General features: G+C 43.4%; 1 protein-coding gene across 1 annotated transcript in view; it reads right to left on the bottom strand.

Annotated features, from left to right (window-relative positions):
* tgfbr2b (transforming growth factor beta receptor 2b) overlaps positions 1–25908 on the bottom strand; it is a 76029-nt gene extending 50121 nt beyond the window's left edge. Inside the window, exon 1 of the mRNA XM_063069839.1 lies at positions 25694–25908. Within this exon, the coding sequence (XP_062925909.1) occupies positions 25694–25760 (67 nt within the window). The 5' untranslated portion in view covers positions 25761–25908. The remainder of the gene's footprint in view (positions 1–25693) is intronic.
* Between the last annotated feature and the right edge of the window lie 319 nt (positions 25909–26227).

The raw sequence follows: 26227 nt of genomic DNA, 5'->3' as shown, positions 1-26227 counted from the left end.
CCTTATCAAGCCTCAACATCACATCCTTGCTCTTTAGTCCTCTTGAAACAAGTGCTCAAATTGCCTTCCTTACCACAGACTCAACCTGCAAATTAACCCACAGGGAATCCTGCACGAGGATTTCCAAGTCCCCATCTCTGAATTTTCTCCCCATTGAGAAAATAGTCTGCGCCTTGCTCCTTCTATTTTAGCGCATGATCATACTCTTCCCCACACAATTCCATCTGCCACTTCTTTGCCCATTCTCTTAATCTGTCCTTCTGCAGACTCCCTGCTTCCTCAACACTACCTACCCCTCCACCCACCTTTGTATCGTCTGCAAACCTGGCCACAAAGTCATCAATTGTCTTCTGGATCATTGACATAAAATAAAAAGCAGCAGTCCCAACACTGATCCCTGCAGAACAACACTAGTCACCAGCCAACCAGAAAAGAGCCCCTTTATTCTCTCTTTGGCTCCTACCAGTTAGCTAATCTTCTATCCATGCTAGCATTGTTCCTGTGATACCACGGGCTCTCACCTTGTTTAGCATCCTCATGTGCCTTCTAATAATCAAAGTTAACAACATTAGCCTGTCTGCTGCAGCCAATACTTTTTTAAAAATCTGTACTGAATGTAGTTACAACATCTCTTCAGACAATGCATTACAACTCCCAACAAGTCAACTGAAACTAAATATTCTCCAGAACAAATTCTTTAACAAATTATCTTAAATCAATGCTTTTCGGTTACAGATTCACCCCGAGTCTAAATAACTGGTGCAATTACTAATCCTAAATTGGTGCCTGCTCAGAATGCACATTTCCCGTGCCACAAAGCAACCGGATAGAATTTTGGAACCGTATTAAACTTTTAAAAAAAATGTTTGATACATTTTAGACTGATAATTCTGTTTCACTAACACAGCCAAAATCCATGAAAGATATCCACTTTATATAAATTTACCATAATTTTTCAATAATCAGCTTTTTAAAAAAAAGTGATAAAGAAGATTTGCAATAACTTTATAGAAAAAGAATTCTAGATATGGAGTAGCATAATCAATTTCTGGTGGTAATTTAAAAACAGAAGTGTTCAAGTGCTCCCCTCCCCCTACCACTTTCAAATCTCTTACTAGCTCTTCCTTCAGTTAGTCCTGACGAAGGGTCTCGGCCTGAAACGTCGACTGTACCTCTTCCTATAGATGCTGCCTGGCCTGCTGCATTCACCAGCAACTTTGATGTGTGTTGCTTTTCAAAACTGTGTCTGTGTCCTGGCACTCCAATGCCGTGAAGGCATCATGACTCATTCACCTCCAGCACAATGGCAAACTTAGATTCTATTCCCTCCCTCACCCCCAAACCAAAACCCCACTTTCAAATAAGAGACTTGTCATCAATTTAAAAATGCAACCTTTATTTAGGCTAGGTCTCACTGAGTTATTCCAGTGGTATTACATCCTTTCACAACAGAGCTCAGTTTGCCAATACCGTATTGAATGTCAGTCTGCACGGCTCTAACTAAAAAAAAATCATGGCCCCTGTGCCTTTGGCATACTCTGAATGTCGAAACTGCTAGATCAACTCGTTTTCACACAAGCGTTCAATGTAACAAGATAACCCAAGGAGCATCACAGGAGTTTTATCAAGCCAAATTTAATAGAGACGTAGAAAATTTTGGGCAGATTTTGGTCAGAGGGGAGGGATTTACAGAATGCCTGAAAGGAGGGTAAAAGAGCCAGGCGCAAGGGAAATCATGGGTCATGAATAATTAAATTTGACAGTGACCAACAGGCAAGGATTACAGAGATACTACGAGTCAAGGCCATGGATGAAAATCCAGGGAAAAAAGTCATAAGAAATAAGAGCAGGAGTTGGCCATCGGGCCCATCAAGCCTGCTCTACTATTCAATATGATCATGGCTGATCTGGCCAGGACCTCATCTCCACCCACCTGCCATTCCCCCATAACTCTTAATTCCCCTACTATGCAAAAAATCTATCCAACCTTGTCTTAAGTATATTTACTGAGGTAGCCTCCACTGCTTCATTGGGCAGAGAATTCCACAGATTCACAACTCTCTGGGAAAAGCAGTTCCTCCTCATCTCCATCCCAAATCTACTCCCCCGAATCTGGAGGCTATGCCTCCAGCAAACTGAGCAAGTTTAAGCAATGAATGTTATGTTTATCATATTAGATGATAGGAGGCAATAGCATCCCTTTCTCCACTGGTAAAATACTCTTCCAGTTGGATCTTTATACAAAATGAGAAATGCCTTTCACCTGTTATAAGGCAGGCAGATGTGCATTTTCCCCCTCTTATCAATGTGGTGGGTAAAACATTGCTGATGTTATCAGCTCACAAACAAGAGAAAGTCTGCAGAGGCTGGAAATCTGACACACACACACAGCTGGAGGAACTCAGCAGGCCAGGCAGCACCTATGCAAAAAGAAAGTACAGTCGACATTTCAGGCCGAAACATTTCAGGCAGGACTGGAAAAAGAAAGTTGAGGAGCAGATTTAAGTGTGGCAGTGGGGAGGCAGAGAAACACCAGGTGATAGGTGAAACTTGGAGGGGGGGGGGGATGAAGTAAAGAGCTGGGAAGTAGTTGATTGGTGAAAGAGAGAGAAGGCCGTGGAAGGAAGAAAAAGATGGGAGGAGCACCAGAAGGAAGCCATGGGTGGGGAAGGAGATAATGTGAGAGAGGGAAAAGGAGTGGGAAAAAGTGAATATTATCAGCTTATATTTTCTGTTCTCAGTTGAGTAGATTCATAAAGCCCTCAGTGGCTGGAATGCTTTTAACCCACACTACTTGTGTAATTAGGTTATTCATACAAACAATTACAAGAGCTGGATAAAATACAGATTTCTAAAATTCAGAAACAATTAGAGTCAATGCTTCACAGTTTGCCTCGGGCAAAGATGGGTTAAACTTTACTACCAAGAGGCCAAAGCCTCAACAGTGTACAAGGCTCAATGCTGTAATCACACCATGGCACAATTATCAAAAGTTAGAGCTGGTCAGAGTTTTAACCAACAGAGTTGCAGTTATTGTTTATTCATACTCCTGCCACAGGATCTGCACTATTTCAACTGTGTATTTTTTTAAAGCCCGGTTACGCACAATTATTATGAAGGACAGCAAAACATATTCACGAGTCTGTTTCGGAGTAATTTTTAAAAAAGGTTGGAAGCATAGTTAAGTAAAGTCGCACTGTCACCTACATCTACGTGCTTAAATCACATACATCTTTACTGGAGTCACTTTGACTGGAAAATATCACCCCCAGATCCAAAAATGCTGCAGTGATTCTTTAGATAATCTCAATGAAAGAAGCAGGATCCAAGGGCAGTTCATTCACTGCTGATATACAGGAATATCTGCTCGAGTCATAGAGTTTGGCTTCTTTCAAGGTACCCTTTAAATGACCTTGGAGATACTGGGAATTCTCCACTATATTTTTTTGGGTTTCATCCACTAAAAGACAAGTGACAGAGGTCTGCAAAAGATTCTGTGATATCTTAGTTCTTGGTCACCGTTTTTACTCAGTTGGGGACCTTATTTCACACTGCCTTATGACAGTAATCATCCTACGAGTACACATTGTGTCATAATCCTATTGTGCAGTGCTAAACTACAAGTGCAGTTGATGTATTCGACAGTCCAGACCTTCCCACAGCTCAATTCCCAGTGCCGTTTAATAGACAAGGGTTCAGTGGTCAAGTCAATTCTCGTGACTTGCACTCATTCCGCGTGGTCCTTTGCTGACCTGCTGAGATCCAAACCAGAAGTTGGTTTTGTGATTCAAGATGATGCTGCTTCCTTGGCCACATAGTGTGAAGCCTCGAGTACTTAGCACACGAGATTAAGCTTCAACCAGCGGGCAGATAGCTGAGCGTGCAGCGTGTTGGAACGGTGGGTAGATATACTTCTGCTGATTGTGTGAACTGTTCAGTCCTCTTTCCTGTTCACCAACTGAACATGCAAGGATTATCGGTCAGGATTAACTGGAGACCACTCCAACTTGTGTAACAATATAAAGCACAGCTTTCCTTCAGAGAAACCCAGACCCCAATGGGTAAAACAGCCCAACGAAATTCATGAACCCTGAGTGGTTCGTACAATACTTAAAAGTGTTGTAATTGCAGATTTAGGGTTAAATTAGATCAGAGTTGCAGAGTTATACAACACATAAAACATGCCAGCCAAGTTACTAACTGAGATAGTCCCAAATCCCTCCAAATCTTTCCTATTCATTGACATTTCCTCCATTCCAAGCAAATTCTCTTCCAACAGATCACAGTTCCTGCAAGTTATTTGCAACTCCTCAATAAGTGTAACATCCACAAAATACTTCAATGGGTCTTCACACAACTACCTACAAGAGAGCACAAGCAAGAGGAAGGAACAGAAACATTTTCCTGACAAAGGGTCTCAGCCCGAAACGTCGACTGTTTACTCTTTTCCATTGATGATGCCTGGCCTGCCGAGTTCCTGCAGCATTTCGTGCACATTGCTTGGATCTCCAACATTTGTTGGAAATATTTTCTAACAGACCTTCTCATAAGTTCAGGGTGGCCTCAAGTTCTTCACTGTCAATCAAAATACTTTTGCGTCTTCACGACTGCAACATGGGAACATTGCAGTCAACGTGCACGGGGGAATTGAAATAAAAAACAGGAAGTGCCAAAACTCTCCTCAGACAGCTCAGCTCAGACAGCATGTGTGGAAAGAGAAATAGGATTAATGTTTCTTCATCTTCAACCTGAAAGTTAACCTGAAACGATTTGTACTCCAGGGAGCATGAAGAGCAGAATCTAATATCACTGTGATGATCGTACGCTCTAGTATCAATTGTTTGGCGACAATAAAGTATAAAGTAAAGTAACCAAGTTGCTTCTTCCAGAGATGTCGCCCTGAACTGTTTTTAGTTCAGATTCCCGCCACCTGCAGCTTCTGTTTCGATTTATCATTTTTCCACACGTGGTGATGTAATAATAACAAAAGTATCATTGATAGAAGGAAACGTATCATCCATGTCACCAAAAAATTAACATACTCTGCTTTGAATAATGCCATAATCTCTTACGTTTAGTTCCAAGTTTAAACAAGGTCTGGTTTGAATATCTCATCAGTAAATAAAGCATCTTCGATGGTGCAGCTGTACACAAGGCCATAAGATGCAGGAGCAGAATTAGGACATAAGGTCCATCGAGTCTGCTCCACCATTTCATCATGGCTGATCCATTTTCCCTCTCAGCCCCAATCTCCTGCCTTCTCCCTGGATCCCTGCACGTACTAACTAATCGAGAATCTGTCAACCTCTGCCTTAAATATACCCAATGACTTGACCTCCACAGCTGCTCACAGCAAGATTCACCACTCCTTGGCTGAAGAAATTTCTCCTCATCTCCGTTCTAAAAGGACGCCTCTCTACTCTGAGGCTCTGTCTTAGACTCTCCACTGTGGGGGACATCCTCTCCACATCCACTCTATCGAGGCCTTTCAGCTACATTATACTAGCCTCGTTTAAGGTGCTCAAATCTATGCAGCACAAACTCAATGTAGTCTCAGATATGAAAGTGAAAGTGCACCCAGGGGTCTAGGCTGATATGAATACAATTCAAATGTTATTTCGATCTGCCCAGTTCCTTAGCTTCCTCTGTGTTCTTGAACACCAACCATCAAATGTGCCTTCACAGCAGAAGGCTCTATAACGACCTGACATGGCCGTGTTGCTCATTGTCCTTGAAGAAACTGCTACACATCTTGTAGATGGACACACTGCAGCCTTTGCTCACCCTTGATGGAGAAAATCACAAGACCACAAGACATAGGAGCAGAATTGGCCTTTCAGCCGAACGAGTTTGCTCTGCCACTCCATCACGCCTGATTTGTTATTGATGTCCACAGTGGCTGAAAGGCTGTTCTCTCCTAGATGGCATCAACCTTCAGAAAGAGGAGGAAATTTTGCAATTGGAGAGTTTGTGCCCGTGAGATGACGCAAGGGCGTGGAGGGGTCAGGAAATTAGTTAGTCGCCAAAGGATTCCCCACCTCTGCCTTGCTCTTGTTGCCAAGGTATTTCTTTGGTTGATCTAGTCAAGCTTCTGATCAGCGACGACTTCAAAAATAGTGAAAATGGGGCCTTGATATTCAATGGCATTATTTTTAAATTTTATTGATTGAGATACAGTGTGGAATAGGACCTTCCAGCCCTTCGAGCCACACCATCCAGCAACCCCTGATTTAACCCTCGCCTCATCACGGTTCCACCTCCAATGACCAACCAACCTACCAGCTGGTCGGTCTTCGGACTGAGAAAGGAAACCTGAGCACCTGGAGGAAATTCACATTGTCACGGGGAGAATGTACAAACTCCTTACAGGCAACAGTAGGAATTGCTGGTAGTATAAAGCGTTGTGCTAATCACTACGCCGGCATGCTGTTCATATCATTGCCAAGGTTATGCACTTTCTGCCCATTACACCGCAGGCATTTAGGGCAGCAGTGAAGATCCTCCATCTCTGTTGGTATCGAAGGGTTCCTCACTGCTGTTTCTGCAACCATTTCTTTGACTAGTCAGGTTTGCTAGCCCCGAGCTGAACCCCTGAACCCGGAGGACCGCTGGATCACTCTTAGCCTGGCCTCTACCCTTTGATCTGTTTGGCTTGGCTGACCCTATCAAGAGCTGAAACACAAGGCCCCGACACCAGCCATCATAGATCTCCAGGTCACTGAGGCACGTAGACCTCCAAATTACAACAAGCTGTGGTCCTCTTGGAGGCAAGTTTACGGGGTTAGACTCTTATTGGGATGGCCATTGCCTGGACCACTTGCAGCACAAAGGTTAAATATCACTCAATGCCCCCTGCCTGTATGCAGTAAAACAAAAGCAGATGAAATCCCATGCCAATTTGAGATGAAAAAAGTAGAATGCTCCCCTACTCACCTCAGGCAATTGAATCTGGGGTTTGGCACTGCTCTGGCCTGGATTAACATCAGACGGTGCTTACTCCAGCTCAGAAGGAGTGGTTGATGGGTTAACTCTTTTAAAGGAACAGACAGTTTGATGATGCCTGGAACTGAAGTCATTTCCCTTTGACCAACTGTTGCCAGCAGCAGCACAGAGGCCTCCCCATCTCACCTTCTCCGACTGATCAGTACCTTCCCCAAAAGCGCCTGCACGTTCGAGGCGGGGAGGCAGGGAGGTGGGCAGGAAGGCCGTTACTGGGGAAAGAACAGTGCCTACTTCATTACAGGCCCTAGGACTTTAGGCAGAGACGGACAAACGAGTCCATTCTGTTCTGCTTGCATTCCCAGTGCCACTCAAAAGAGATTACTGAAGCCGTCTCTTGTTTGAGCAGAGTCAGCAATCGGCAAACAAGCCAGCACAGATTCCAGGAAGGGCGAGGAGAGCACTAACTAGCTTCAACACAGCAGTGGAATGAATGCCTTGTGGCTATATATATATATATATATATATACCCGCACTCATACATATTTTAGTTACTTTCACAAGAGCCCATTCCATGCATCTCGAGCTGGAAACCAGCCCATTGCCAGGTGCCGAACCACAGATTTGTTCATGCATATCCTTGTGGGGAAGTCAGCAGAGTAAAAAAAATACCTAGAAGGTAATAAACAAAATAACTCTGCAAAATAAAGTTGGTTGAAATTTGCACTTTAAACAGGAACCAAGCTGCCAATGTACATAAAACCGGAGTCAGCAAGTTCCTCCAGTAGTTTTTTATTCCCTTTTGCTCAAGATGACAACCTTTGCAATCTCGTGTGTCAACTACCCTCGCCCACATCTACCTCACCCCATCTGCTCATCTACTCACTCCTCACCAAATTCCACCTATCGCCTGCCAGCCTCTGCCTCACCCCACCCCGTCCTGACCCAAATCACCAACCCATCCCTTTGCCTCCACAGGCACTGCTTCACCAAGTCCCTTTGCTACAGATATTTTTGTTGCTCTTTGCTCCAGATCCCAGCATCTGCAGTCATGTGTCTACAACTACTCCTGCAAATTCTTGAAAATCTGCCATCTCCTGATTTTGTTAATGACCAACGATAATTACTACAAGGGCTGCTCCTGACATAGCCGTATGACTATTAAAGGTTTGCTTCATTACTTCAATAAAGGGACAGTTGCAAATCCGAACAACACACACAAAATGCTGGAGGAACTCAGAGATATTCCGTCTGGGTAACCCGTAACCTGTTTGCATGAACATCGATTCCTCGAACCTCTGGTAATTGTTCATGAATATGAACAAATTGCAAGAGGAGAATCGCGTTCAGCATACCAAGTTTGGTGATGACACTAAATTCAGCCGAAGAACAAATTGTACAAAGGCTACAGACAGATGGGTTAAGTGAGTGGGCAAAAATCTGGAGGGCAAAGTACATCAACAATTTACTTATAGAGCACTTTTCATACAAATTATTAAAAGTTTTATTTTATTGAGATACAGTGCGAAATAGGCCCTTTCAGCCACGCTGCCCAGCAATTGCCCGACTTAATCTGAACCTAATCGCAAGACAATTTACCATGACCAACCAACGCCTTTGGACTGTGGGAGGAAAACACAGTACGCAGAGGAAACATACAAACTTCTTACAGACAGTAGTGGAAATTGAACCCCGTCACCTGTACCATAAAACGTTGTGCTAACCACTACCCTACCATGTCACCCCACGAACTTTGATATAGTTCAACGTGTTTTACGATGGGATGAAGTGCAAACATGAAAATAAAATAAAAATAAAACATAAAAATAAAAGACAAAAGATGTTCATTAAAAGCAAGGTTAAATAAATAGATTTTGAGCTGGTGTTTAAAAGCGTTAACTGAGACGGCATCCCTTATAGTTTTAGTTACTGAGTTCCACAGCTTTGGAGCATAGTTCAAAAAAGCTGACCTGCTAATTATCTTTCAAGACAGATTGTGTAAAATTAAGGGACCGGCAGAAGATGACCCGAGAGCTTGTGCAAGATTATAAAAGAAAGTGATTATGTGATGTGGACAATTGAGAGCTTTAAAAACAAGGAAGAGAACTGACAACAACCAAATGACAAAACTGTAAAATGTATTGAGATTGCAAAGAGGCAATTTGTAAACACACCGTTTTTCTCTTCAAGTATTTAATGGGATTAATTACACCTCAAAAAAAAGGTTAAAAACAAATCTGAATTCCATAATTGGCCATTTGAAGTCACATCCATTTTCAGACAAAGTTATTGTTACTGTCATAGGTCAATCCAACAAGAGAATTATTCCTTAGCTTGTGTCCAATTATAAGAAATTAAGAGGCCTTGCATAATTAATGGACAGCTCAAAACTTAGTATCTGGTCTTGCCACTCTTGGCATCTCACAATATGAATTCCCATGCCCCAGTTGCCTGGTTGCATTGTAATGAAATCCTCCTGCCTGTGGTGGTGCTACAGTAACCTATTTATATTAAAAAAATTTGCAGTCATGAACTTACATGAACAGTTTCCACTGCATAGGGAGATACAGCCTTGAGCAGATTGTGTCTGCATTGATCAACTATCCACTTACACTAATCTCCACACATTCTCATCACCAACCTCACTCCCCACAATTCTACCAACTAAGGCAATCCAGCCTCCAAGCAAACACACCTCTGAGATGCAGGAGAAAACCTGGAGAGCCCAGAGGAAACCCATGCCAGCACAGGGAGAACATACAGACTACATAATGGTAGCCGGGGTGAGGATGTAACCCGAGTCTTCAACGTCGCAAGAGAGCAGCTGTACCAGCGGCAAGACTGTGCCACCTCAATAAAGCAGCAAATCAAAACACAACATATGGCATTCAAAAGGGAGGCCAAACTGCAAGCCTGATCTAATTATCCACCGAACCCCGTCTCCATCAATAAGTGACTGCCCAGAGATAGATGTGGGGAAAAAAGTGCTTTGGGTCTCTTCAGCCAACTTACTGGTGCCGACTTTATGCAAATTGGCAGCGCAGGCAGAAATAAACTTGGTAAAACATCTGAAAATAGGGCAAGTGGGAAGAGAAAGCACAAGATAACTTAACATTCAAAATTCCAGGAACATGTTCTTCCCTCACCATCAGATTTCTGAACAGCTGATGAACACCCTTGCATCTTCTGCAATTTTTTTTTTGCAACTCATGTTAATTTTTAAGACCTGCACTGTACTGCTGCAGCAAAATAACAAATGTCACACCATACTGTGTGTCAGTGAAGCAATGAAAACCACCATCAGACCAGCAAGGAAGAAAGAGTAAACACAAAAGATTCTGCATTTGCCAAAAATCCAGAGTAACACGCACAAAATGCCGGAGGAACTCAGCAGGTCAGGCAGCATCCATGGAAATGAATATAAAGAAACGGAGCCCTTGATGAAGGGTCTCGGCCCAAACCACCGACTCTTTATTCCTTTCCATAGACGGAGAAGGCAGGAGAATGGAGTTGAGAGGGATGATAAATCAACCACAGTGGAACGGCAGACTCGATGGGTTGAAGGACTTTGTTCTGCTCCCATGTCTAATGCTGCCTGACCTGCTGAGCTCTTCCCACTTTTTCTGCATGTTACAAGAATGCTGGTAAAGAGGCAAGGCAAGCAAGGGTGGAAATAACAAGAAAAACCTCCGATTTTGTGAAAAACACCCAAACGCGAGGAAGTCTGTAGATACTGGAAATCCAAAGTAACACATACAAAAAGCTGGAGGGACTGGGCGGGTCAGGTAGTAGGTGAAAATCTGATGGGAGAAGGGAGTGCACAACAGGAGAAAGGGACCCAGGGGTAAGTAATAGGCAGGTGAGAAGAAGTGAAAGGTCGTAAATTGGGGGATGGCTTTGTCAAGCACCTCCACAACATCTACCATAAACGGGACTTCTCGGTGGCCAAACACCATAATTCCCATTCCCATTCCGACGTGTCGCTCCGTGGCCTCCTCTTGTGCCAAGATGAGGCCACCCTCAAGGTGGAGGAGCAACACCTTACATTCCTTCTGGGGACCCTCCAACCTGATGGCATGAATATCGATTTCTCCTTCCGCTGAGCAAATTTCCACCCCCACCCACTCTGATCTTCCTTCTCCAGCCCTTTACCTTTCCCACCCACCTAGCTGCACCCGTCATCTTCCAGCTAGCCTCTTTCCCCTCTCCCCCCGGCTTATTATTTTGGCATCTCCCCCATTCCCAGTCCTGAAGGGTCTCGGTCCAAAATATCGACTGTTTACTCATTTCCACAGATGCTGCCTGACCTGCCGAGCTCCTCCAGTGCTCTGTGTGTGTTAGTTTTGTGAAAAGGCAATCCTGTCAAGCCCGGGAAGGATGTGTATGTGACTCACAGGGTACAGCAGGACTGTATTCTGCACTGGCACTTTCCACATGTGGTAGTCAGCTCAGGGTTTGGAAAGAATGTTTTGCGGGGGGAGGGGCGGCCGCATTGAGGGGAGATTTAAGAGACAGCTAGTTTGGTGGGGGGGGGGGAAGAGAGAATGAATGAAAACAAAGAAAATGAGCTAGAACCCAGTATACCTCAAGTGGGCACAGACTAAATGTTAGACTTGCTGTGAAATGCCCCTCGTGTGCAACTGATTGGCAGAACCGGAGAGATGTTGGTGGTAACGTGGGGAGAATAAAGTGGAATTAGTGTAAACAGGCTAGTATGACTCTAGGGGGCTGAAGGACCTTTATCCACATTTGTATCTAAATTGACTTGTACGCTGACAGCACTGACAAGGCACAAATTCAGTCAGCAGGACATTCCTATTGAACCACACCAGCCTCTTGCTCCCAGAAACTCTCCAATTTATTCAGCAGGCTCACCACAGAATGCTGTCTGGTCTTGCAATTTAAATGCCACTGACTCACTTTTCATGCCATTGATTGCCAACTTTAAACTCAAAAAGTTATAAAAAGTGGATTTATCTACTACATTGAGGCAAGAGCACAGACTATTTAAAGAACAGTGGAAATGATGCCCATTTAAAAAAACCAAGAAAACCTATTATTACTGCTTCTCTGCCTCTTCATCTAACCTACGCTCGGTTCTGGAGAGTTAATAAATACTGTGATAAGTATAGAATTGGCACCCTTCCATCTCTGGCCTGGCGTCTCTAGGAAGTGCAGATGAATTCTGGGATTATGCTATAACAAGCGTGGGGCAATCTCAGTGACCGGCCTGCAAACGTTATGTGGTGATTAAAGTGTAACACGTGGGCCGATAAGCAGCCAGCCAGTCACCTTCTAAAGACCTCCAGGATAACGGGGCTAAAGGTGGGGTCAGGGCTCCAGAGCTGGGGCCATCCTCTCCAGGCACCATTCCCGCAAGGGTGACACTTTTTACGACACATGCCGGTGATATTAAACGCAATTCTGATTGTACGTCACTGATTGTGGCACGTTTTCATGCACCATGGTTCTGTATGGCTGGGTTAACCAGCTGAAGGGGCATCACAACTGGACAGAAATATTGGCTCTTCAGATATTTTTAAGTCTTTAACTCTCAAATCTAACAGATTATTAAAAACTCATATACATGTCCTTCAAAAGCCAAATTGCTGTAATAAAGGCAGAATTATAATAGTGATTCCTGGAACAATGTCCTTCAATATCAGATTATCAATTAGGACCATTTATTTGTCTCCTGAACTTTTCCTTTTTTAAAATCACCTCTCTCTTCACCTTTGCTGACCTCTCATCTTCTCTTTGGTGCTACCATCAAGATTGATCACCTGGTTCAGAGTGACTCAATACACAAAGAACCTGTTTCAATGAAGTGACAAGTTAAACTGCACTTTCTAATAAAACTCATTGCTAATCCATTGCAATAATGAAGCTTGTTTAAATACCCCAAAGGAAAAATATTTTAGGGCAGATTGTGTCCAACAAGCCTGATAGAGTTCTTTGAGGAGGTGACCAGGCATATAGATGAGGGTAGTGCAGTGGATGTGACCTACATGGATTTTAGTAAGGCATTTGACAAGGTTTCACATGGTAGGCTTATTCAGAAAGTCAGAAGGCATGGGATCCAGCGAAGTTTGGCTATGTGGATTCAGAATTGGCTTGCCTGCAGAAAGCAGAGGGTCGTGGTGGAGGGAGTACATTCAGAATGGAGGGTTGCGACTAGTGGTGTCCCACAAGGATCGGTGCTGGGACCTCTACTTTTCGTGATTTTTATTAACGACCTGGATGTGGGGGTAGAAGGGTGGGTTGGCAAGTTTGCAGATGACACAAACGTTGGTGGTGTTGTGGATAGTGTAGAGGATTGTCGAAGATTGCAGAGAGACATTGATAGGATGCAGAAGTGGGCAGAGAAGTGGCAGATGGAGTTCAACCCAGAGAAGTGTGAAGTGGTACACTTTGGAAGGACAAACTCCAAGGCAGAGTACAAAGTAAATGGCAGAATACCTGGAAGTGTGGAGGAGCATAGGGATCTCGGGGTACATGTCCACAGATCCCTGAAAATTGCCTCACAGGTAGATAGGGTAGTGAAGAAAGCTTATGAGGTGTTAGCTTTCACATGTCGAGGGATAGAGTTTAAGAGTCGCGGGGTAATGATGCAACTTTATAAAACACTGGTTAAGCCACACTTGGAGTACTTTGTCCAGTTATGGTCACCTCACTATAGGAAGGATGTGGAAGCATTGGAAAGGGTACAGAGGAGATTTACCAGGATGCTGCCTGGTTTAGACAGCATGCATTATGATCAGAGATTAAGGGAGCTAGGGCTTTACTCTTTGGAGAGGAGGATGAGAGGAGACATGATAGAGGTATACAAGATAATAAGAGGAATAGATAGAGTGGACAGCCAGCGCCTCTTCCCAGGGCACCACTGCTCAATACACGAGGACATGGCTTTAAGGTAAGGGGTGGGAAGTTCAAGGGGGATATTAGAGGAAGGTTTTTTACTCAGAGAGTGATTGGTGCGTGGAATGCACTGCCTGAGTCAGTGGTAGAGGCAGATACACTAGTGAAGTTGAAGAGACTGCTAGACAGGTATAGAGGAACTTAAGGTGGGGGGTTATATGGGAAGCAGGGTTTGAGGGTCGGCACAACATTGTGGGCCAAAGGGCCTGTACAGTGCTGTACTGTTCTATGTTCTATGTTAACCAAGCGTCTCATCCCTGAATAGATGAAGCAACAGTTCTAATTAGGAAGGTCTATACTACCAATTCATTTATTGCAGAGTGCTTAAAAATCTTAATTTGGACTGTGGTAATTGTCACCGACAGCGTCCAAATGATGCTTCAAAAGGGACGCAGACAAGAAGCCATCACTAAGCTGAAATAGGACACATTAGGCCATGTGACAGAAACTTTGTTCGAGAAATATTTTAAGCAGAGAACAGAGCGAGCTGAACATCTTTAGACAAAGCATTTGAGTTTCAGTTCTACCAGTGTCACTGGCACTGAGGTGCAGGAAATGTGCCAGAGAAACCTAAAAACCTCAGAAACTTAAAGAGTCAGACAAAGTCACAAAGAGAGAGCAGAGCAGGGCCTGAGCAAACTTGAAGGCAAATTCTTTGGTGAACCAGGAGTCCACGTTGTTAACAAGTACAAATGATGGGCAAGTGAGACTGTATCAAAGTTCAAAGTGAATCAACAGTGGAAGATGGAAGGCTGGAGGCTAATGAAGTATCACTGGAAGGTACAATTCATCTATTGTTTTAAATATACATATCTAAGGGCACATAGGAACACACTGGGTGAAAAAAACAGCAGTGGAATGGAGACCCAGCAGTCACCTCCATCTACACGTGTGGGCAACACGCTGAATCTAGACAGTTGCACAAATAAATTGTGGTTCTATTATTTCGAACAGTTTTCATTTATGAACTAAACATCTTGTAACGTCTCCCAAATATTTGAAGTTTCTGAGCCACAGTTTGTGATTACTGGACATGGAATAACTTTCGTATTTGTCATCAAATACACTTCTAGAAGATCTGAAAGAAAATGCTGAATGCAAAACTATCAAGACTGACTTGACAATTCCATCCTTGGTACGACCAAAACCTTTCCTTTTATCTGGACACTCACAAAAGCACCAACTAGGAGAATGCTGGTCAAAGAAACAAATTCTGGCAGTAAACTCTGATGGAAACCCTCTTGGAAGCTTTCTGCGTCCACAACTTACTTCCTTTTCCTCCCCCCCATGTCTGTGGTATTCTGTGCTGCCCACCCACCCCACGCTGCTAATGAAGCACTCTTGCACAGAACCCATACTGCACCAACAATCACCAGCCGACACTGGCAAAATGCTAATTGTCAGGGCTAAGCCAATCCTTATCTAATTTGTAGAAAATGGGTCACAGTGAAATATCTGAGGAAATGAATAAACTGTCGATGTTTCAGGTCGAGACCCTTCATCAGGACTGGAAAGAAAGTTTCGTCCCCCTTCCTTAGCAGTCCTGAAGAGTCTCAGCTTGAAATATTGATTGTTTATTCATTTCCACAGATGCTGTCTGACCTGCAGAGTTCTTCCAGCATTTTGTCTGTGTTGCTCCGGATTTCCAGCATCTGCAGAATCTCTTGTATTTAATCACAGTAAAAGTATACCGCCCACAGAGGTGACTGGATAACTGAGATTTAATAAGCGTACAGGGCGACTCAAATCCACCTGGAATGGTATATTTATCCTCAGTCTGAATTTTTCCTTGCTTTTAAGTTCAAGCAAGAGTCATCCTCTGCATGTGCTGTCACAGGTGCACAGATAAAATCAGGAAGATCAATAAGTCAGTAAGATAAATGTTTCCACACCCAGAAGGCTCACTAGAGATGCAGGTACTTGAATATTCCAGCTCAGACCTGGCTTGATCCATATTGCAACGGAAGGCAACAACCTCAAAGTAGCCCATACCACAAGGACAAGCTTTCTGAAGCAAAGTGAATGTAGCACTCCCTCAGTAGAAGATTCAAAACAGATACAAACTTTGTCACAGCAAAGGTAAACAAAGAAATGTAGCAAGGATGCATTGAAAACCTCCTGGAAGAACATCTCTCTCTGGACATATGCTGCCTGACATGCCAAGTATTTCCATCACTTTCTCATTCCACTTCAGGATTTTCAGCATCTATAGTTTTAGGCTTTTTACTCAATTTGGTTAAAAGGTTCAGCTTTAATGCTGGTCTTAGGTCAAGTGAAACCCAACATCAGGAACGATAGCTTTATTAAGAAATTTAAAGTTATAATGACCTGTAATGAATGGTAATTCCTGGGTGTTACCATTTCACTGGACCAGTCCAGGACCCAGCATGTGAGTGCAATTGCGAAGAAAGCACAACAGCGCCTCCACTTCCTTAGGAATTTGCAGAAATTCAGTATGACATATAAAACTTTGACAAAATTCTATAGATGTGTTGTGGAGAGTATATCGACTGGCTGCCACACGGCCTGGTATGGGATCACCACTGCCTTTGAATGGAAAAATACTACAAAAGGTAGTGGATTCAGCCCGGTACACCACGGGTAAAGCCCTCCCAACCATTGAGAACATCTACATTAAAAACTGTTGAAGGAAAGCAGCATCCATCATCAACCACCCAGGCCATGCTCTTTTCTCACTGATGCCATCAGGTAGAAGATACAAGAGCCTCAGAACCCGCACCACCAGGTGAAAAGAACAGCCACCACCCCTCAACCATCAGGCTCTTGAACAAAGGGGATAATTACACTCCCTTGCCCATCAATTGAGTTGCTCCCACAACCAATAATCTCATTTTAAGTACTCTTTATTTTATATTCTTGTTATTTATATTTGCATTTGCCCAGTTCGTCGCCTTCTACAATTTGATCTTTTCTTGAATCCTATTATGGTTATTGTTCTATAGACTTGCTGAGTTTGCCTGCAGGAAAACGAATCTCGCAGTTGAATGTGGTGACATATATGTACTCTGAAAATAAAATTTACTTCAACTTTTGACCCTTTAGATGTTATCGTGTTATTTTGATGCAAATGGAACGATCAAAAAAGATGCAGAGCCTACACAGGGATTGGAACAGGACTCCACACATCGTATGATGCATGTCCATGTCATTCACACCAAAGAATGACTAGACATGGACAAAATTATGAATTGCTAAATACTCATTAACTTAGAGTGGTTTAGATACAATTATAAAATATTAACTGGAGCACGGTCGAATAAACAGGGTATTCACTGGAGAATATTACAGCTTCTGTTAAACAAGAATGATTTACTTATGGAAGACTCTTCAAATCACACAATAACCAGGCAAAATAAACATGTAAACAAAAGCGGGAGGTATTTTCAGTCATTACTCGCAGTGATTAACAGCACAGCAAATGATTTTTAAAAAATCAATCGGAAGCTTTTTTGAGTAAATAAAGGAGAAACTGGTTTTCCAGTAACGGAATTAATTAGGTTTTATTATCACTGACATATTGTGTGAAATTTGTTCTTTTGTGGCAACAGTACAGTGCATAAAAATTACTATAAATTACAATATTGAGAAATGGTGCAAAGAGAGCAAGATAGTAACGCAGTGTTCAGGGACCGTTCAGAAATCTGTTGGCAGTGGGGAAGCAGCTGTTCCTAAAGTGCTGAGTGTGCATCTTCAGGCCCTCTGCAGTAACGGCAAGAGAGGGCACGTCCTGGATGGTGAGGACCCTTCATGACCGATGCCACCTTCTTGAGGCCGTCTTCTGAAGATGTCCTTGATTGTAGGGAAGCTAGTGGCCATGACGAAGCTGGCTGAGATTATAACCCTCCGTAGATTCCTCCAGTTCTGAGCACTGCTGCCTCCACATCAGAATGATTTTCAGTACATCTGTGGAAATTTGTCAAGAGTCTTTGGACGCATAACAAGTCTCCCCAAACTCCTAATGAAATACAGCTGCTGGTGTGACTTCTCCATGGTTGTATCAATATGTTGGGCCCCAAGATAGATCTTCAGCGATGGCGACACCCGGGGAACCTGAAGCTGCTCCCCTTTTCCACCACTGACCCCTCAATAAGAACTACTGAGTCTTCTCCCGACCTTCCCTTTCTGAAGCTCACAGTCAACACCTTGGTCTTACTGCCACCGTGGGCGAGGTTGTTGTTGCCACTCCACTCAGCCAGCTGATCTATCTCACTCCTGTACGCCTCCTCGTCACCCTCCGAGATTCTGCCGAAATGTAGATCGTTATTGCGATGTCCCTCGGGACACAGCGCTGAACGTCGGCACAGTAGAAAAGTAGGCCAAGTACTCATCCTTGATGTGTGCCCATGTTGATTATAAGTAGTTTTTAGACTACACCCAGGTTTTCCAGAAGGTGTCCTCTTTTCGTATATAAAAAAAAAGATTTCAATTTCCTTTATAAGTTATTTTGATTTTCCAAGTACTATACAGGCTTTGAGGCCTGCTTTGTGTGAAACTAAGCGCAATTGGGATTGGTATATCGTTTTACTGGCACCCTCCTGGCATCACCAATGGATAGGATTCACGTTATTTGTCACATGTACATTGGAACATTTACAGTGAAATGCATCGTTTGCGTCAAATCCAATCGTTAAGTATTGTACTGGGTAGCCCGCAAGTGTCACTACACTTCAAGTGCGAACATAGCCTGCCCACAGCTCACTAACCCCAACCGGTATGTCTTGGAACCCGAGAGGAAACTAAAGCACCGAGAGGAATCCCACGTACAAACCCTTTACGGGCAGTGGCAGGATTTGAACCCTTATTGGCGATCGCTGGTGCTGCAATAGCGTTATACAAATGCAATACAAACAGGTCTTTCAGCCCTCTAATCCATCATAGATACCTCCTCAAAGCCATCTTCAATTGCTTATTCTTCAAAACTATTTCTTCAATTGCTCATTCAGCTCCCACCTCTCTCCACCTCCAAACACCAGCTAATCGACTGGTCCACATGATAATCCCAAGGCCGTCGTAAACTTTCTGTGGGTTTATCCTGACCCACTCACTGGAACTCCTCGATTTTTGCATTCCCATAAGCATTGTCTACTTTATTGAATCCTTCCATTGGATCAGGTCTTAACTTCAGCGGTGCACACGGAGCACAGGAAAAGAAAGACCTGGAGGTTGGACACACAAGTCAACGAATGTGGCAGAGCACATTGAGAGAACGGTTAACACAATCTATTAATTGCAGCCCAGACTACAAAAGCAGGAAAGTCGCATTGCCACCCCACCCCAAATAGAGCATCATGTTCAATGCTGGTTGCCACATTATAGTGAAAATATTAAGGCATTAGGGAGGCTTCTCTGAAGACTTACGGAAATGTAGTTCCTCAGCATCTGAGACCAGAACTGTTTTCTTCACAGAGAAGGGCAAGGGGATACTTAATCGAAGTATGTCCAGGGAGTGAAAGGGAGAAGGCAGGAGATTGGAGCTGAGAGGGAAAGTGGATCAGCCATGATGAAATGGCGGAGCAGACCCAATGGGCCAAATGGCCCAGTTCTGCTCCTGTATTTTATAGTCTTCTGGTCCATATAAACGGATGCATGGTCTGTACACAGTACATAGTGGGAGGTCGAGGAATAGACTTTCCGGGTGTGAAATAAATAATAGAATTATAGTGATATGAGGGAATTGTTTTTTTTAAAATATGGGCATGTTGGAATCTGGATTGCACTGCCTTCAGATGGAGTGGAGACAGACTTTGTTGTTTAATGAAATGATCCAATAGAGAAGATATTGCACGTGGGAATGCAGAAACAGTTCTAGTAAGTTCAGGATAAACATCTAGAAAGGTTAAAATGTCAATGGGCTATCATGTGGACCAGTTGATTATGCTAAGAAGAGGTACAGAGAAAGGGCCTGCTGTGGAACCAACAATTAGCAGGAGAACTACTGGTACTGCTGTTTATTATGCTGATGAATAGCAGTGCTAATTCCCCCTACCCTGAGCGAGGGACGCATTTCTGGACTGATGGTGTCTACCGTTGTCCCTTAGGCTGCCTGGGAAATGCAGAAGTTAGGGGTTGGGTGGGTGGGATTGGCAGCATTTCAGCTGGAGTATACATGCAACAGGACAGACGGGTCTGAAAAAAATAGGGACAATGTGAAGTATTAAAATACATACATAGTTACCGATCATCCATCATCTCCATGGACATGGTTTGCAATGGCTTGCTAGTGGCAGCTGTACCAGGCCGACTGAAGGCCAGACAGTGGGAAATCGAGCGGTGGCATGTCATTGAATTGGATCTCAGGTTACTGGACAAGCAATCCAGAGTCCTGGGCTAATAATACAACTTCCCTGGCAATTATGAATTTGAATCCAAAATTTAAAATAAGTTTGAAATTAAAAATAAGCAGCATTTAAAGCAGCTGTAAAGATATTGTACTGTCAAGATTCAAACTGGTTCACCAGAGCCCATAGGGAAGGGGGAATCTGTTGGTCTTTTTAAACTTAAAACACAACTCAAGTCCCACAGCAATATGGTTATCTATTCTGAGAAATGGCCTATCAAACTACTCAACTGTAACACCATTTTGCAAGGGCAATAAGGATTGTTCTGAAAAAATGGGCCCATGTCCAAAAGAATAATTACGTGTTTTTATTTATAAAAAAGTCAAATAAAGAAGCTCCCAGACTGAACCTGCTCACCTGCCTCTCTCCTTCAGGATATCTGTCTTAAGGGGGCACTGCTGCCTTCTCTGACTAAATTTCAAACACATTAAAGACACAGATTAACTTTGTTTGCTGTATACATCAGGAAATTGCTGTGGTGATTGGCACGATATGCCACACAAAAAAAAACAAGTCAGCAAAAAAAAATGACATTCAATAATTATAAAGAACAAGGATTTTTTTAACTACAAAATTAGAAATACAGATATGGAATAAAATGAGCACAACCACAAATACCAGAAAGTATGTACAATTTAAATGGAATTACAAAAGTGGTTTAAAGTGTTTAAGGTGCAGTGCAACAGGGGTAACAGAAAGAGAGGGCGAGGGGGCTAACTAGAACGGTTGGGGAAAGAAACTTTTAAGATGGCATGAAGTTTTTGTTTTAATAGCCCTATAGTGCTTTCCAGAGTGGAGCCATTGGAAAGGCAGTTTTGGAAAAGGCATTATGTCAGAGTGACAACTTACACTGGGATTGGAAAACATGACAAGACCCTGATGGGAACAACATTTAACAGAGAACACCAGATTAGGTGATTAAAACTTAGTCCAAGGCAGTTTTTAGGAAGAACTTTCGTAAGGCGACAACTACACAGAGAATTCTTTCGGAGTGAGCCTAAACAACAGAGAGCAACCACCACTGGGAGGTTGATTAAAATCTAAGCAAGAGACCAGAATCAGAGGAGCACAGAGGGCCCTGACGTTTGTACTGGACCTCCAGAGGTTAAAGAAAAAGGAAGAAAGCGTGCACAATTTTGAACTATGGTGCATTGTACAACACGACTTCTCAAAAGGAAATGGCTCGAATTTTGCGGGATAATGTCACCTTTTCCACACAATTTCTAACAAGGGACAGCATGCTGCAGGAATCTCTGCCCTTCGCTGGCTGGGTATCTGCTCAAGTCCGTTACAGACAAACTAAACTTACTTAGGCAAGGAAACAAGGCATGTCTGAAATTAAGCACGTTCTAAATCTAGATGTTTAGATTTTAAAGTGCTCTGCTTTTGAGAATTTTATGATTTGAATTTAAGATGTCAATATCTTTGAATGCTGCTTTGACAACTGAGACAGCTGGCTAAAGGACTGTGGCTGAAACAGCTGTTAATTTTTTTCTTATTGTGTATGCGTGGGGGGGGGTCCTGTTCCCACTCCCACTGAAGGCCCCAACATTAAAGCAACTTGGAAGAAATGGAGGAGGTTCCATACAGCTAAATGCCTCAGAGACCTACAATGTGGAAGTACGAACAGCTCCCTGTTAACCACAGACCATGCACCAGTGTAAACCAGCAGACTGGTGTTCCATGGGACATCAATGTTAATATGTGTCCACATGTCAAAACCAAAACGTCTTTGTGAATCAGGGTGTCAAGTGAACTGTGACTCCTCAGCCAGTACAAGACAGCTCTTGTTTTATTCTGAAGCAGTGCTTGGCTCTCAAAAATATACAAGACTTTTTTCCTACCCCCTCAGTAAACATGCTGAAAGGGACAATTTTGGTTCTCCTTCAGTAATCCTGAAAGATGTCTATCAACACCTAATCACATTCGGGCCATTGTGCTGATTTTTCTTTTAACCCACCTCCCTTACTTTACCCCAAAAGTCTTACAAATATCGAATACACGCCAGTGAGCAGATTGTCAGTTACCCATTTCCCCTAGCAATTAATGTTTCTGCACTTCTTTTGCTTTGAAATTGAATACAATTTCTTTCTATTCATTCTGTGTGTCATAATGATGATTGAATGTATTAAATCTGTCCTTAACCTGTTATGTTCAAGGCACCAATCTAAGCTTCGCTGGTCTTAGCACTTACTTGGGGATTACCATTGCAACAACTGCGTGGAAGAAACAACAATTTAGGAGACTGCAGTCACTGGGATACCCCACACCAACAAACACTCTTACTAATACACCTTCTCATTAATGTGATAAGGTGCTTCACAACAATGGGACCGGGCAAAAGTTGATCGATAGTCAACAAGTGGTTTGAGAGAAAGTCGAAAAGTACTTTGAAGCGTTCGATAGCCTTTGGATGGTGGGGGCAGTAGGGCCCCCGATTTCTTGGAGCCAGGTTGCTTGTGAACGCAACCCAAAGTGAATGATAATCCTCATTCAGGGCAAAATACTGATGCAAAGCAAACCCCAGTGAAGGCAGTTCCTTTTGCCCTAGGGAAGCACAGGCTGCTGAAGACAGCCAATGGAATAAAGGTCAAGAGGTTGGAAAAGGAGATATTGGGGCTTCGGTGCAGAGGAGGGTGGCAGAAAATACAGAGCAGAAGAGCAACAAAGTGATGAGAGCTCTTAAAATAGGGATCACAATGAACAGGCGTGAAGGTAGGCAGTGGGGTTTACAAGCAGGTGGAGAAAACTGCAGATGAACACAGAAATACATGGAACACACACAAAATGCCCGAGGAACTCAGCAGGCCAGGCAGCATCTTCTCCATCAATGCCTCCTGGCCTGCTGAGTTCCTCCAGCATTTTGTGTGCGTTGCTTGGATTTCCTTCACTATAGGAAGGATGTGGAAGCATTGGAAAGGGTACAGAGGAGATTTACCAGGATGCTGCCTGGTTTAGAGAGTATGCATTATGATCAGAGATTAAGGGAGCTAGAGCTTTACTCTTTGGAGAGAAGGAGGATGAGAGGAGACATGATAGAGGTATACAAGATAATAAGAGGAATAGATCGAGTGGATAGCCAGCACCTCTTCCCCAGGGCACCACTGCTCAATACAAGAGGACATGGCTTTAAGCTAAGGGGTGGAAAGTTCAAGAGGGATATTTGAGGAAGGTTTTTTACTCAGAGAGTGGTTGGTGCATGGAATGCACTGCCTGAGTCAGTGGTGGAGGTAGATACACTAGTGAAGTTTAAGAGACTGCTAGACAGGTATATGGAGGAATTTAAGGTGGGGGCTTATATGGGAGGCAGGGTTTGAGGGTCGGCACAACATTGTGGGCCGAAGGGCCTGTACTGTGTATACTATTCCATGTTCTATGTTCATCTGCAGATTTTCTCCTGTTTGTGACAGAAATAGAGGCGCTTGACTGGAGCAGAGTTGCTCTTGACCCAGATGAAGTCAAACCTAACCACGCTTACTCCTGACACACATATCCGGATCGCAGTAAACGAGAAGTTCAAACATTGGAAAAGTTCTCTGATCGCACAAAAAACTTCAATCTACAAAGACATCATTGTGCTTGACATGCAGCTATAAATTCTCTTCATTTACTTTAAAAACACAAACTAGAATTGATTGGACTTTTGATTTTGATTGCCTTAAATGGATCCAATGTAGATTTTCATTGAAGAGCGGATTTTTTAAAAATGAATTGTAAACTTCTTCCAGTTTTCCAAGTATTGGAAGGAAAACCACATTTCATTCCCTTCTATGTCAGATCTCTGGAATAAACTTATTTCCTCACTTGGTTATTTTGCTTTGCACAGGATACATAACCTAAAGTGTGCGAGTGTATTCCAAATTAAATGCCTTTGTCAGTGATCATCTCATCCAACATTTATTTTTGGGAAGAATATACTTTCTGTGGTAAAATTGTAACCCTTCCAAATTGGTTGTTTGGAGGCAGAGTACACAGTTAGAAAAATACAATTATGTTTGAGAATAAATTAATGAAATGCAAACACACAAATTGTTTTGCTCTCGTTTCAATTTCCATTTCTGATTTATATACAAGGCATAAGTTCAACCTCAAAAAAAAAATCACTGAGGCAGTGCAAGAATGCAAAGCCTTGCAGTAGTCACCTAGATGAACCTTGAAAACTATTCTAGAAATCTGACTGCTCAAAACAGACCAGCCTTACAAAAATGCCCACCCCATAAGCAAAGCGATATTGAAACAACAGCCTCCCTGCCCTATACCATTGAATCAGGGGCAGGGTGTCTTCGCAGGAGTGGTTTTATGTGCAGGTCACTGTTGCAGCTGCAGTAACACACATCCCACCTCGGCTACTGATCTAATATACTTCCCATCTTTGGTATTGCACACTTCCACAATAAAACAAACATGGCCCAAAAAGTTCCTTTAAAAATACATCCAGCCCACCCTCACTCCTGCACCAATGCACACAGCCCATGTTTATAATAGCCCAAATAAACTGCCTATTTTAATTCTTGCAATAACACATTTACTACTGCACCCACACAGTCCGCTTTGGTTAATAGGCAAAGTGCAACACAGCCTACATTTACACAGCGCACAATAAACACAGTTCACCTTTAAAGTGTGGATAGGAAAGCAGTGTGCACTTCTACTACAAATCCAAAACCAGCTCAGCATTACAACTGTGCCAATAAGTGCAACCATAAGACATGGGGGGTAGAATGAGACCATTCTGCCCATCGAGTCTGTTCTGCCATAACATCATGGCTGATTTATTAGCTCCTTCAACCCCATTCTCCTGCCATCTCCATGCAACTTTTGACCCCTTTACTAATCAATAACCTATTAACCCCTACTCTGGGTGTAGCCAGTGACTTAGCCCTCACAGCTGTCCATGACAATGAATTTCACAGATTCGCCAGCCTCTAGCTAAAGAAATTTCTCCTTGTCTCTTTTCCAAAGGGACATCCTTTTCTGACGCTGTGCCCTCTGGTCCTAGATGCCTTCACTATAGCACACACGATTATTAAAACAACACATTAATACAGCAAAGTAACCCAGACCATCTTAACTACTGAACAAGATTACTCAACCACTTTTACAATTCTGCTGTTGAATGCAGCCCGCCTTTACAAATGCCCCCTTACACACACACTCACACACTTTCACACACACTCCATTGCTCAGTTCCGCCCCCAACAGGCATCACCACGCTGGTGCACATTTCCAGCTCAGGGCAGGGGTTGCCCCTTGCACCAATCTAAGTGTCCGGACTGAAGCCGGCTCCATCCCCCTCACCCAGAGACTAAGTGGGGCTACGCCCTGCTGTGTTTACAGGCTGCACTTGATGGCTGTCAAATTCAGCCCGGTGCCGCTCCGCTCTCCCACCTCTTGAGCTTTGCTCCAGCCTGGACCGTGAGCGCTGCGACCGGCGTTCCACAGCCCCGAGGACCCTGTAGTGCCCAAAGCAAACTTACCGCAAACTCGGAGAACGCCGGAAAACTCCAATGCTGTAAAAAAAGGGAAGACCCAAAGGGAATCCATCAGTCTCGTAGTCTAATAATCCCGTTCGGGAATGGTTGATAGTGATGAAGCGAATAGCTAACAAAAAGTTTGTGAAGTTGTTTTTTGAGCCGCCTTGTCGCGACACTAAGTTCGCTCCTGTCTTAGTCAAAATCCGCCGATGAGTCACTGGTTTATGCATTTTAAGGGAACAGGAAACTTCAAACTCAGAAGGTGGGTTGGGCTTCTAGCGAGAGAAAAATAGACTCCTCCAATCAATCATCGGGGTGGATTCACTGGGCAAGAAGCAATTACAGTACAGGAGGGAGAGAGAGAGAGCGCGTACCAAGTGTGTACGGGACAGAATAGCAGCGCCTCTGCCAGCAAAAACGAGTCGTTTTGTTAGTGCGGGAGCGTGAAGGTTAAATGCTACATTTCAAACCCTCCCCACAGTAAAAAAAATTCTCAGACCATTTTCTTCCTTCTAATTAGCAGCGAGTAAGGCTGGA

The sequence above is a fragment of the Mobula hypostoma genome, chromosome 17 (genome assembly GCF_963921235.1).
Source record: "Mobula hypostoma chromosome 17, sMobHyp1.1, whole genome shotgun sequence".
Taxonomy (NCBI): Eukaryota; Metazoa; Chordata; class Chondrichthyes; order Myliobatiformes; family Myliobatidae; genus Mobula; species Mobula hypostoma.
The sequence above is the reverse complement of the archived record's forward strand: the minus strand, read 5'-3'. Positions and strand labels throughout refer to the sequence as shown.